Consider the following 12895-nt stretch of genomic DNA (forward strand, 5'->3'; position numbering starts at 1 on the left):
GATTTGTTCTCGAACCTGCGCATTGTGCAACATTTCCTCGTTCAGTCTCCCCTTCTCTTTTTATCTAATTTTATGGCATGGCGTTCTGTGAAACATTAGCTAGTTCTGCCTATGTTAGTTTGCAGCGCCTCCGCCCTAGTACACTGTCAGTGTCTGTCAAAGGTGGTGCCAAGAAATGTGTGCACCTGGTTAGTAATATGTAATCATTAAAATGCTCCACGTGATATTTAGAAATTGGTTTTGTTAAAATTATTGTGGTTGCCATTTGTAAAATTAACTCATGAGTCACAAGGATGATAGTAGCTTTTAACAATTTAATTTAACATAAATGTAGTATAAGAAAGAAATAAGGAGCAAAGGGAACAGACATTTTATTTCCTAGCCTACCACTCTAAAGTCTGGTCAGTAAAGTTTCAGCTCGCTACCTGACAAGGTTCCAGTCTCCAAGTGGAAGTCCGATAGTCTCTTTGGAGCAAGAATTTTGCCAGCCCATGAGGGTATCTTCCGCCCAAGCCACCAACACTGAATGGAGTGGAAGAATTGATCCCAGAAAGCTCATGCCAAGGAGCTGATCTCTTCTACGGTCTCATCTTTTATAGCCCTTTTCTCCACATCCCTTCTTGTCTCTCTGAGCTGGTCTGTCACATCCTGGGAACCAATCAAAGTCTCTCTGCCCCAGACCTGTAACCCTCAGTTTCAGGTCATGTTCCTAGGGCTCAGCCTGCTAAAGGGTCGGACAGGAGGAAAGTTCACGACCATAGGAGAAAGGGGTTCCCTTTACAGTGTACATTTAGAAAGAAGTCTTTTAAGGATTCTCTTTTGTTATCTGTTGCTCTTTCTATCCTTGCCTGCTGCATTTGTTCTTTTCTGCTGTATTTCTATTATTTAGGATGTTTGAGAAGCAAATAGTCTTTTCAGTTCTGGTTTCTCTCAAAAAATAATTTAAACTTTTCTTTGTCATTAGAAAACCATCTTTTTATCATGCATGTTTAAGTTCAGATTGTAGTTAAGTCACCTCAAGCTTGAACCAGAGAGATTTAGAGGTTCACTGGAAGGTAATCAATGTCCAGAGGGATCCTCTGCCTCAGAGGTCCTCCTCTCAGACCGTCCACTCCAGCAGAGAGCTGACCAGAAGTAAGCTGGCAGTTTTAAATTCTCTCAGCTTCTCTATTCCTTCCTGGAATCTTGAGTCTTCCTTGCCCTTCCCCAGCTTGGGCTGTTCCTTTGCATTGCTGGATCTGATTTTTTCTCTCCTTTTGTAACTTCTCTCTTACCTCTTACAAAATGTATGAAGACTGGAAATGTAGGAAGGGGAAAGATTTTGAAGAGCTTTGAGTGCCAGAGAGATGGCATATATTTGAAAAAGGAAAATTATTTGGCAACTAAATAAACATGCCAGACAGAGCACAATTGGAGGTTTTTACAGTAGTCCAGGTGAAAGGTGTTGAGCGCCTCAACAAGGGTGATGTTTGTGTGAGAGAAAAGTGATGTACACAAGAGATGTCTCTAGTGTCCACCCCAAAACCTGACATATAGCAAGTACTTGTTAAGTGCCCCTTGATCACCTGGTTGTTTCAAATTATAATCAATTTACTTACTCTTCCATTTGTCTGAGAAATCGTCCTAGGCACATACCTTTTTTCACTATCCTAAAGTCTGGGGCAATGGCCTTTAATTGCTATAAGTCTTTTCTTTGTTTTTATAATTGTAATTACCTATCAGCAAGTATTTAATCATTTGGAATAGTGGTCCCTAGTTAATGCCTCTCCTCAGATTCTAATGGACCAGATCATACCCATCTTGTGATGAAATTTGGTCTTTTTTCTGCAGCAGCTGATGGTATGTTTCACAGGACAGTCACAACTTACAGTTATTAACAGTGTTTTTACTAAGGTGACTACTGTGCCATGTAATATCTGAACTGTAAAAAGATGAAATTAAGTTGTTAGATCCAGCCCAACCTTTTAGCTTGTCAGGATCCTGCTTTTTTCATTATGATAGGCCAGAACAGATTCTAATTGCGGCCTCTCACCAGTGAGAGCCACAAGATAAGAAAGATAGAGAAAGGATAGTAGTTTGAAATTCCGCGGGGGGCGTGACGGAGCCAAGTAAGAGATGGGAGAAATGAGTCAGAAACCAGGCCATATTGATTTCAGTGGAGCCGCAGCCAACTCCAATCTCTGGACCACCCAAAGGCAGATTCCATCCAAAGATCCAAATTTAACACTACACGTGTAGCTCTCTCTGTGGTGAGAGAAGCCACAAGGTAGGAAGATAGAGACAGGATAGAAGTTTTTGATACCACGAGGGAAGTGACGGAGTCCTAATAGAGATATGAGGTGTTCAGGATGAGTCTTTATTAATTATCAATGAGCCACAGCTAAGCTCTGATCAAAGGACCAATTCTGTAGGCTTTTCCAGTCCTGAGATCCATACCACGCAGGTCAGAGAGGTGAATAGAGAAAGATTAAAGATGGAGCTTGGCCAGAGGCCAAGCTCCTGCAAGGACAGCCATCAGGTAGCCTGAAAGAGAAGGAGCGCAGAGAGCAGAGGGCAGAGAGAGAGAGAAGGCGGAGCCAGCTGGGCTAGATATAGTTTTTGATATGCAAATATACACAGTACATAGGGATGATTCTCATTGGTTAATGACAAGGCATAGGTGTGGTTTCTCTTAACCAGGTGAGAACAAAGAAACCTGTTTTCCCGCCTAACCTGGGAGAAGCTGGGGTCAAGGGTCATAGGCCTTCCCAGCCATGAGCACTACTGAGCATGCCCAAGACTGAGCAATCTGCACATACTGTTTTCCCCTTGCCCATAGCCAGGGGGCGGACTGCTACAACACGGGTCAGAGGATGATATAGCTCGGCTGAGAGAGTGAACAGAGTATAATAGAAAGAATTAGAGAAAGGTAGGTATTAGCATTGGAAAAGAAAGGCGCCTGGCCCAAGGCCAGGTTTCAGGTGAGAGATAGAGAGGAGAGAAAAAGAGAAGAGACAGTGTTAGGCAATCCTGTGAGATCTCAGAGACTGAGATGACTGTGTGCTCTCCTTTTAATCTCTTTGATACGCAAATGTACCCAATACATATTGATGAATTACATAGTGTATGGCCATTGGTTAATTGTAAATTATGACAAGGTAAAAGGTGGGGCTTTATCCCAGCGTGGTTAAGACAAAGGGAACTAAGTTTTCGCGCCTTAACCCTAGCAATGCTGGGATCACAGTTCATTGCCATGCGCAGGAATGGCCATGTGCCCACACACAATCCTTGCATCTTAATTATACATGTGGCCTGGACTGCTACGCTAATAATATGAAGTTCATTAGGGATAAATCTAAAGTCTTATGCTGGAATACAGAAAACCAACTTCGTAGTGTGAGTTAGAGGAGAGATGCATGCGGCAGTGGCCACACCCCGGGCAACGGCTTCGACAGGCCGGCTAAACCTTGTGAGGGTAGCCATCGGGTCGTGGACCCCTGGTGAACCAGGGCTTTGCTCACCCAGCATGTGAAGACTGCTTCAGCGGAACAGGCGGAAGAAACCAACAAGAAGGTTCAACGGCTGAGAGGGCGACGCAGCAAAGCACTGTGGAGTGCTCAGGGTGTGTTAGAGCACAAAGGACAACACGGCCATCCAATGCAGCTGAGGAAGTCTCCAGGTGTAACGACTTTTCGTGCCATTGGACCCAGGCTTCCCACGCCGAGAGAGGGACCGTCTCTGTGCATCGGCTTCCACTTAAATCTTCATGCACAGGTGTCTTTGTGCACAAAAACACACAAAGACAATCGTCATCCTCGGTTGGAGAGACAACCAACAGGGTTAAACAACAGTTCTGAACAAGATCTGGAAATCTTAATGGATTGTAAGCTTTATATGTCAGCATTATGATGGGACAGCCAAAGAAAGTATGATCTTGGACTGCATTAATGCAGATTCAGTTTCCCCTAATCGAAAGGTGATCATCCTACTGTACTTTGCCTTCATGAGACATCTTCTGGAATATTGTATTTAGTTCTGGGTATCATTGATTAAGATGTACCGAGATACACTGAAGTGTCCAGACAAGGGCATTCTAGATGAGGAAGAGCCCTGAGCCCATGTCATATGAGGATCAGTTGAAGAAACTAAGGATGTTTTAGCACAGCGAAGAGAAGACTCAGGAGGGACAGAATAGAGTTCTTAAGCTTTTGAAGGGAGGTCATGCAGAAAGAGACTAGGTTTATTCTGTTTGTCCTTAGTTAATAAAATTGAGAGCAATGGGTAGAAAATGCCAAGAGATAGATTTAGAAAAAACTTCTAACACTGAGAGCTATCCAGAAATGTGTGGGGCTCCAAGCCCAGGATATTTGTCACTTCTCCTGTGTTTTATAGTGGAAATTCCTCTTGTGGATTCATTGGAGTAGATGGCAACCAAGATCCTTTCTAACTCACAATTTCTATTGTTTTGTGAATCGATTTTTGCCATCAAGAAACTTATTTATATTCATGAAAGCATAAATGCATAATGTGTATATAAATTATACATAAATGTGTGCATTTATGTTTATGTATACATATACCTAATTGTTCAGGAAGGAATAAAACTCTTTCAAATATGAGACAATGAAAAGAGAATTTGCCTGAGATGCCTTCCTTAGACAAGGTAGACTACTACTCACAAACCTTCACCCACCAGAAATTTATCTTATCCCTATGTCTAGGATGGTCTAGATGAACTTATTTTCTCCTTTGGGGGAAGCTATACTCTGCATCACTAAAATCTCTTGTGTTTAGCTCAAGCCTCTAGTTGATAGTCCTAATATTTTGTTAATTTCTTGACTGGAGATTTCAGCTCTCCTCTTTTTAGACCCAGTCTCAGCCCTTATAGTTCTTGAATCAGAACGCACTGAAGATTTATTTCTCAGTGCATTGTAGCTATACTTTAATTCTTTGGGTAAAGGTGTACTGCGTACTCAAAATAAATAGATTTTTAGTAAGAAGGCACTAGGAGCTGGGGGAGTCAGGAATGCTTTTGTGTGGAAGGGACATTTGAACTTAGTTTTGAAGACAACATTTTTAAGAAGCAAAGGTGGGAAAGAAGAAATTCCAGGAATGGGGGACAGAGAACCAGCAGCACCCTTTTGAAAATAAGAGATGGAACATCATATCTGAGGAGCATCAAGTCTAGCTAGGCCACAAACTATATAGTAAAGGAAGGTAGGTATCAGATTGTGAAGGCCTTTAAAAGCCAGAGAGTAGTCTATTTTTAATTTCAAAGATAACAAGTCAATGCATTTTTTTAAATAGGGGAGTAACATGATCATATCTTTGATTTAGCAAAATCACTTTTGCCTCTGAGAATAGCTTGGTATGAGGAGAGACTTGAGTCAGTAAGACCAATTAGGAAGATATTATAATGGTCCAAATGAGAGATGATGAATGCCTGATTTAGTGTGATGTTCGTGTGTATAGAGCAAGGGACATTTGTGAGAGATTTTAGAAGTAGAAATGACAAAAACTGAAATTAGTTGGTTCTTTAAGGTGAAAGAAAATGAAGAGTCAAAGATAAATACGTACTTTGGTAACTAGGAAAAAAAAAATTATGCTGTCCACAACAGAAAGAAGGATGTTCAGAAGAGGGTAGGTTTTGGAGAAAAGATATGGTTTTATTTTGAAAGAGGTTTCACTTGTATAATAAAGATGCATCCTTTGGTAGTACAAAAGACATTAGATTAAAAATCAGGAGATTTGGGCTTTATTCCCAACAGTTAATTGTTAATTTATGGGGTTGTTAATTGGGCATGTCACTTTACCTCCCTGTGATTCTGTTTTCTCATTTCTAGAATAGGACTGAGATTTAAAATGAAATCTCCAATTTTGTTTTGTGCTCAATTTCTATGAATCATTTTGATACTCTATCCATCATGCTACCTCCCCCAACTGACTTTTAAATTTAAAAATTCTTAAAATTAATTTTGTTCTGAGAAGTTAAAAATAAGATTCTAATACCTGATTAGAAGCCTCCTTATTTATTATTTATTATTCTTAAAGTAATAAAGTTGGGATGGAAATCATAGGGATACCCATCAATTGGGGAATGGCTGAGTAAGTTATAGTACAGTGATGGTGAACCTTTTAGAGATGCAGTGCCAAACCCCACCAAGTGCTATGCCCCTTCCCCACTGAGTGCTGGGCCCATCCTGCCCCACCTACTTTACCCCACATAGGGAAAGGAGGAAGAGCTCCCATTGGGCTGCTAGATCAAGGAGAAGGTAAAGTGTAGAATGTCCTCAGTAGTGTAGAGAGGGGAAGGGGAGTGGCTCAAATGCTCTGCTCTCCTCCAGCTGTGTCACCTGTGAGCTGCCCACCTTACTCCCTAGGGCAGGTGATGTGAAAAAATGTTGTCAGGCAAGGTGGAGAGGGGGAAGGGAGCAGCTTCACCCAAGTCCCTCTGCCTTTCTAGTAAAGAACTGAGGAGGGCGGGGTGGGCAGCTGAGTACCAACAGAGAGCATTCTGTGTTTCATCTTTGGCCCCTGTGCCATAGGTTCACCATCACTGTTATAGTATATGATTGTAATGGAATTCTATTGTGTTGTAAGAAATGATGAGCAGGAGGAACTGAGAAAAAGCTAGGAAGACTTACATGAACTGAAGCAGAGTGAAATAAGCAGAAGCAGGAGAGTATTGTATGCATAGTGACAGGAATACTATACAATGAATAATTTTTGAACATTTGACTATTCCCAGCAATACAATGATATATGTATAACAATCCCAAGTGACTCATGATAAAAAATATCATCTACTTCCAGAGGAAGAACTGATGGAATCTCAATTCAGACCAAAGCAAACTTTTTTCACTTTCTTAATTTTTTTTAGCTTATTTCCACAAGAGAATTAATATGGAAAAATGTTTTGCATGCTTTCACAAATAAAATATATATGAGATTGCTTATCATCTACTGGGTGTGGGGAGATTTGGGAGAAAAGGGAAAAAGAAAATTCAGGACTCAAAATTCTTTGAAAAAATGTTGGAAATTGCTTTAATGTGTAACTGGGTGGAAAATAAAATAACATATTTTTTAAAAAGTGAAGTCAAACCCAACTTGACAGTTGTTAGATTCATGTCTTGTTTTATCTGCAGGTATATTTCAAAGGACATTTTTGGTCTGTCTTCAGTTTGAACCTTTGTATCGACTATTTGGATGACTATCATATTTTGACTTTCCTCTATTTTGCATGCCATTTCCAAAAGGTTTTGAACTTTTAATTCATAATTTTCTTATTAATATTATTCTCCTAATTCTAGCACAATGGAAAAAACAAAAAACTGTATTTACGTATCTGCCAAAGAGACCTTCAGGGCTGAGGGGGCACAGGCCTATCCATCCATTGGTTATGTGCTAGCCTAACAAATAAATTGATATTTTTACCCAAAGATCAGTCTCTCAAAAAATGAAAAAAGAAGCAAAAGGTTTCTTTTTATTTTACTTGAAATAAATTTATTGAAGTATTTTTTAAATTGTTACTGTTTTTAATTGTTAAATTGTTACTATAAAAACCCTTTCAGAAATATTTTTGAGGTCACATAAATATAAATCTATATTAGTGACATAATTTAGGACAGAAGCAGGTCTAGGATAATAATCAAACTAACTAGATCTTTAAATCTTTTTCTCTCAATTTAAGAATGGTCCGTAGTGGCAAAAATGGTGGTCTTCATCTAAAGCAGATTGCATATTATAAGCGAACAGGTGAATATCATCCAACTACATTGCCAAGTGAGAGAAGCGGAATAAGAAGAGCAGCAAAAAAGTTTGAATTCAAAGGTAAAGTTAACATCTACAATCTGTCCTCTCGATTTGTGTTAAACCTCAGGAACTTAGAATCTCTGGTAAAAATTACTTAAATTGATTTTCTGCTAACGGAAAAAAAGGTTTTCCTATTGTTTTAGTAATATCTATATAGTCCCTGTTTCCCTTTCCATCACCCTCTCCATTCTCTAGCCCAGAGTTCAATACAAAAATGTAATTTTTATTCAGTAAATTCTTATTCCCATTTCTCTATTGATTCAATAAGTTCTTAAAAAGAGAAGCTTCTTTGGTGTCACTAATGTTGACTCCTCTCATGTGAGTTTTCTTGAATCAGAAAAACTGTAAATACTGTTCTTCTTTCATGTAAAGAATGAAATGTTTGTTCTTGGTCTTCCCTCTGCTCAAACATGCATACACGTCAAGCACTAATGGGGATTGTCCTTAAAATTGCTGCAGGAATGTAGAAATAGGGTACAAGCTGTTTGGGGAATGCAGAAAACCTGGGATCAAGGCCCATCGTAGACATTTCTGGGCTCTGGGACCCTGGCTTAAGTTACGCTCTCAGGGCTCCCAAACAGCTCTTTAAGCCGATAAATTATAAACTGCAAAATCGATTCAGTTCTCATCGGTCCGGGAAGTTCTTCCTTGAAAAGTTCTCTATTCCACGCAAGTCACCGGTTGGTCCACAGAAAAGAGCCTCCGGTTTCCCCGGAGGAAAAAGGCCGCCTTGCTCATTTGCTCAAAGTTGGACGTGCTCGTTGGCTGGTCCTCTGATGCCCTCATTTCCCTTCCGTGGAGACCGATGAGTGCCTTGAACAATAGAGTAAGGCAAGTCGGTGCTGTGCATCCTAGCAGTCGGCTCTGAGTTTTCCTCGGGTACAGAGGGCCTGGCAGGTCCGGAGCGCTCTGACCCTTCAGTGAGGCCCCGTTCATCCCTGGCCCCCTCCTTCCCAGCAATCCCTCCGCTGAGACAGTGAGATGGGCTGCATAGGAGGAGAACCAAGCAGGTTCCACGTGCTCTGAGGTCTGGCAGTGCGGCTTAGACTACGCGCACACACACGCACACACACACACACATGGACACACACTTGCACACATGCACACACTTGCACACACTTGCACACATGCACACACTTGCACACATGCACACACACTCGCACACATGCACACACGCGCACGCACGCACACACACGCACGCAGACACGCACACACATGCCCACACACGCATGCACACACACGCACACACACACGGTATCAGCCACCTCCCACAAAAGTAGGTAGTGGTGCTTCCTTTTCCCAGAGGACGCTCTGCTTCTCGTACGTTTGCTCCAGAATGGCGCCCACAGAAGGACCACCGATCTTTACTTACCCCTGGGAGTGGCAGAGGAGGGTAGGGGGCACACGAGCAGCACTCATCAAGCAATTCTCTGCCAGGGTATTCTGCTAAGGGCTAAGGATGCAAAGACAGCCAAAAGAAGATGATGGGGTAATATTTAACGGGATACAGAGGGGAAATTGGAGTGGCCTGAAGGAAGGCATTAAGATTTGGAAAGACTGGAGAGGCTTCAGGCCGAGCATAGCATTCATACGTCCCTTAAGGTTCACAGCGTGCTTTCCAGCTGTCTTGTTTTATTCTTAGGAAAACTGACGCCGTCTTTCTGCATGTTAGAAGTGAGGAATGGGAGCGGGTGGAAGTGAAATGATTTTCCCACAGTCACCCAGGTAGTAAGTGTCTGAGGGCAGATTCGAGTTCAGGTCTTCCCACCTGTGACCAGTACTCTGGTCCCCTCAACGACCTGCCTGCCTCGTAGAAGGTGAGAGTTGGCCGGGAGCTAGAGATGAAGAGGGAGAGAATTCTGGGTGTTCGGAACAGCCAGTGAAAATGCGTGGAGCTAGAAAATATTTGCTTTTCGTTAGAGTAACAGAATGATTCTGAGACTGCATTTAATGCCTTGACTTGAACTTAAATGGAATCATTCTGGAACAGAACTTATTTAAAGAACATTTTAAAAGCATTTTCCGTGCTGATTCTCAAGATCATCCCCCCCGTTTACAAAGGCACTTCTTCAGGGTAGCAGCTTGGAGACCCAGTCTTGGTGCCTGCTGAAAACAGCCATTCTGTGCAAAGTACTGCAAACCGAAGGTTCCTCTTAGGCATCTGGTGTGTATAACGGCGAAGAACGTTCTAGATATATCTCGAAACCCGTCTCCTCCATCTGGTCTTTGGCAGTGGAAGAGTTGTAGAACTACTGAGTTTGGGAATACTGAGCAGGCCACTTTTTAAGCGACACATTGCAGCACAGAGGAAGCGTGCACATCTCACAATAACGTTCTGTCTTTTGTAATTCTAGAAAAAAAGCTGTTCTATGTGGGAAAGGACAAGAAACAAAGCCGATTGGTAATTATCTCGGAAGAAGAGAAGAGCAAAGTCCTAAGAGAATGCCATGAAAATAACACGGGGACGCACCATGGCATCTCCAGAACTCTTACTCTAGTAGAGTCTGGCTACTATTGGACATCTGTGACCAATGATGTCAAACACTGGGTACGCTCACAGGCTTAGAGTGTTGGCATCGTTTTGTTGTCGCGCACATCCCAAAGGTGACTTGGCTCGGATTCACTCACTGTGAAATGGTGACGCTGCCCTGCGCTGCCATTTGGGCAAAATCGCCGTTTTCCTTTTGAACGAGACACGTGAAGTCAGTGAACAAGTCCCTGTTCTTGTAAGCTCGTATTAGGCACCAGGGACGGTCCTTACGGCCAGGGTTACAAGACAGCCCCTTCCTTCAAGGACTGACACTTTGATGGGGGGAGAAAGCACATAAAGATTGTACAGTGTACATGGAAGGTAATCTCAGAGGCCCCAAGAAAGGCTGCAGCAAGTGGGGTTCAGCGGCGTCCTGAAGGAGGCCAGGAAAGCCAGCAGGGGGAAGTGAGAGGAACAAAATTCTCCCTATGGGGTTCAGTTAGTGGAAAGGTCGAGTCAGGAGATAAAGTGCCAAAGGCCAGTGACTAAGTGCGGGCTAGTAAAGAATAAGACTGGGAAGATAGGAAAGGGCTACTCAAAATTGTGATGAAAGAGTTGGTTTTTGTTTCTTTGGCCAAATTCTCCAGAAAAATCATTGTATACGTGGGCTATCTTTAGAATGCACTGAAGTACTTTGAATAATATGATTTAATTAGGGACAAAAATTAACCTGGGTAACAGACATCGTTTCAGTGTAAACATTACATTCTTAGAGGAGGCAGGATTTTGATCCAGATTTTATGAATGAACTTCTGTGCGATGGCAGAGATCAAATAGAATTAGAATTCATTGTGTTTCAGATCTATTATCTCTATGAACCTTGGAGTTCCAACTTGCCATTTAGGGATGGTCCTTTGCTCTCTCAGTACTTTTTTGTGCTGCTCTCTTTCCATCGTTCCCCAGTAAAAGACAGATAACAACTGAACTCTAAAATGGAATTTAGGGAAACATGTCACCCTATGCAAAGTAAAATAATGAAACATTTTTCCCTGGTGTTGGAACTCTCTCCTCTGGTATAGATTGTAATCTGTGTGACTTTGTCCCAAACTTCTCGTGGACCCCCTAACCAAGGATCCTCCTGATCTGCCAGAGGCCCTCCTCGCGGCCTCGTGCTCAGTCTTCCCATTCCTCCCGATGACTGTTTGTCCTACCTGCCTTCTCTTCCTTCCGTCCCCTTTTCTTGTCTGATGTCTTTGGTCCCTCTTCTTATTGGTGAGTCATCGCCCCATCACTGCACTGGAGCGCTCACACACACACTTCCTCTCAACTCCCTGAAGTTTCGCATTGCACAAAATACAATTCTGTGTTCCTCGTAACCACCAGAAAACTATTGGTGCCTTTCTCTTTCCCGTTGGGTCTTTGTGCCCAGGAGTATCTCGGGATCCTTAAGTCCCAGCCCAGCCTCCCTGATGAAAGTCACTGCGCTCTCTCCCTCATCCCCTTGTCTGCCATCAGGACCGCCACGACAGCTCTGTACCCAGGGACTGATTCCGTGTCCTCTGCATTCACGTTCGCCTGAAAGACTGGACAGCGTTCCCTTCTCTGTGTTCCACGGCGCGCTCCTTTTTCAGTGCTTGTGGCTCTCAATGGAAGCCCCTGTCGTTGTCTAAGACTTCATGCCACGAGCATAGGGGTCCACAGATAGAACCCCCCTTTCACTCAGCGTCCTGCACAACTCATCCTCTGTGACGTGTGTGGTGGATGTCTTTGGCAAGCGTGTCTTCCAGTCCCATCGTGTGATAACTGTATTACACAACAGCGTTGACTTTGTCTGGGTTTCTAAATAATCTTTGTACCAGGTTAGCATATTCTTAGGAAATCAGAGAGCCTGGATTCGAATCCTGATTCCAGGATTGATTGCTTTGTGACCTTAAGCAGGTCCTTCTCTAGGTCTAGTTATTCCTTCATTTATAAAATGAGGATATTGGACTAGACAGCCTCTGAGGGCACTTCCAGCTCTAGATCTAAGATTCATGATCTCTCGAGTGTGTGGAAGTGCCTCATTGATGGAGAGACTTTCATTTTGTTGTTGAGTCAAATACATTTTTGCAGTCAGGTAACATTGGGATAATAGCAGTGATTAAAAATGGTATTAATATAGGACTTTAAGGTTTGAAAGCATTATCCATTTATCTATCTATCATCTATCTATCCATCTATCCATCCAGCTATCATCTATCTATCTATCCATCTATCTATCCATCCATCTATCAGCTATCTATCTATCTATCTATCTATCTATCTATCTATCCATGTATCATCTATCTATCTATCCATCTATCCATCCATCTATCATCTATCTATCTATCTATCTATCCATCTATCTATCTATCAGCTATCTATCTATCTATCTATCTATCTATCCATCTATCCATCCATCTATCTATCTATCCCATTTTATTTTATACTTAAAATAATCCTGGGAGATAGAGATTATTATTCCTGTTTTACAAATGAAGACACTGAGGCAGAGAGGAGTTAATTGATTTACCTAGGATCACATAGCTAGTGTTAGGACTTGAACTCAGATCTTCCTAACTCTAAGGCTAGCACTCCATCCACTGCAACATCTTA

The 12895-nt window shown here is 42.2% G+C and overlaps 1 protein-coding gene across 4 annotated transcripts in view; it reads left to right on the forward strand.

Moving 5' to 3' along the window:
- The window catches only part of GIN1 (gypsy retrotransposon integrase 1), a 49843-nt gene that overhangs the window by 9394 nt on the left and 27554 nt on the right, over window positions 1-12895 (forward strand). For 3 of the 4 annotated variants that reach the window (XM_007486243.3, XM_007486244.3, XM_007486245.3), the window contains exons 3-4: window positions 7670-7809; window positions 10146-10339. In XM_007486243.3, coding sequence (XP_007486305.2) covers window positions 7671-7809; window positions 10146-10339 — 333 coding nt within the window. In that variant the 5' untranslated portion in view covers window position 7670. Of the gene's footprint in view, window positions 1-7124; window positions 7236-7669; window positions 7810-10145; window positions 10340-12895 lie in introns of all 4 variants that reach the window. The other variant, XM_016431287.2, reaches the window with a different exon arrangement.

This window comes from Monodelphis domestica, chromosome 3, assembly GCF_027887165.1.
Source record: "Monodelphis domestica isolate mMonDom1 chromosome 3, mMonDom1.pri, whole genome shotgun sequence".
NCBI classification, from domain to species: domain Eukaryota; kingdom Metazoa; phylum Chordata; class Mammalia; order Didelphimorphia; family Didelphidae; genus Monodelphis; species Monodelphis domestica.